The 415-nt window shown below is 40.0% G+C and overlaps 1 protein-coding gene across 1 annotated transcript in view; it reads left to right on the top strand.

The window, feature by feature from the left end:
* The window catches only part of LOC119588233 (zinc finger protein ubi-d4 B-like), a gene marked incomplete in the record, with an annotated part of 40,143 nt that overhangs the window by 5,055 nt on the left and 34,673 nt on the right, over positions 1-415 (top strand). Inside the window, 1 exon segment of the mRNA XM_037936932.1 lies at positions 8-144. Coding sequence (XP_037792860.1) covers positions 8-144 — 137 coding nt within the window.

Below are 415 nucleotides of genomic sequence, written 5' to 3'. Positions count from 1 at the left end.
TCTTCAGGCATAGCTCAGAACCCATCCAAATTATACATGAGCCCTCGACACCGGATGCCTGGCACAGTGGAAGGGCAACTATATGTTTATCCTTCCCAACGATGGTGTCGCAGAAAACGCTCTTACATGGCACTTGCTCATCAGGTATGGTTATAGTTGCATTGTTTCTTGGAGTTAATGTGAAGAATACTTGTAGGGCACAAATGTCCTTGGCTACAGTTTTGAGGGATTTTCCCCCTTCCCCTCTTTTATTCTTTATTCCTTTTTGTGCTTATGTATGTAACCTTGGACCTCAGATACGAACGTAGAAAAATAACCCTTATGAATACGTCACTCAGATATAAAATGCTATAGCTGTATTTTGAGAAAGGATTGTAGTAAAGACAATACTTGTGACTTATGATTAAGGTTGTTT

Source organism: Penaeus monodon, chromosome 23 (assembly GCF_015228065.2).
Source record: "Penaeus monodon isolate SGIC_2016 chromosome 23, NSTDA_Pmon_1, whole genome shotgun sequence".
NCBI classification, from domain to species: Eukaryota; Metazoa; Arthropoda; class Malacostraca; order Decapoda; family Penaeidae; genus Penaeus; species Penaeus monodon.
The sequence above is the reverse complement of the archived record's forward strand: the minus strand, read 5'-3'. Positions and strand labels throughout refer to the sequence as shown.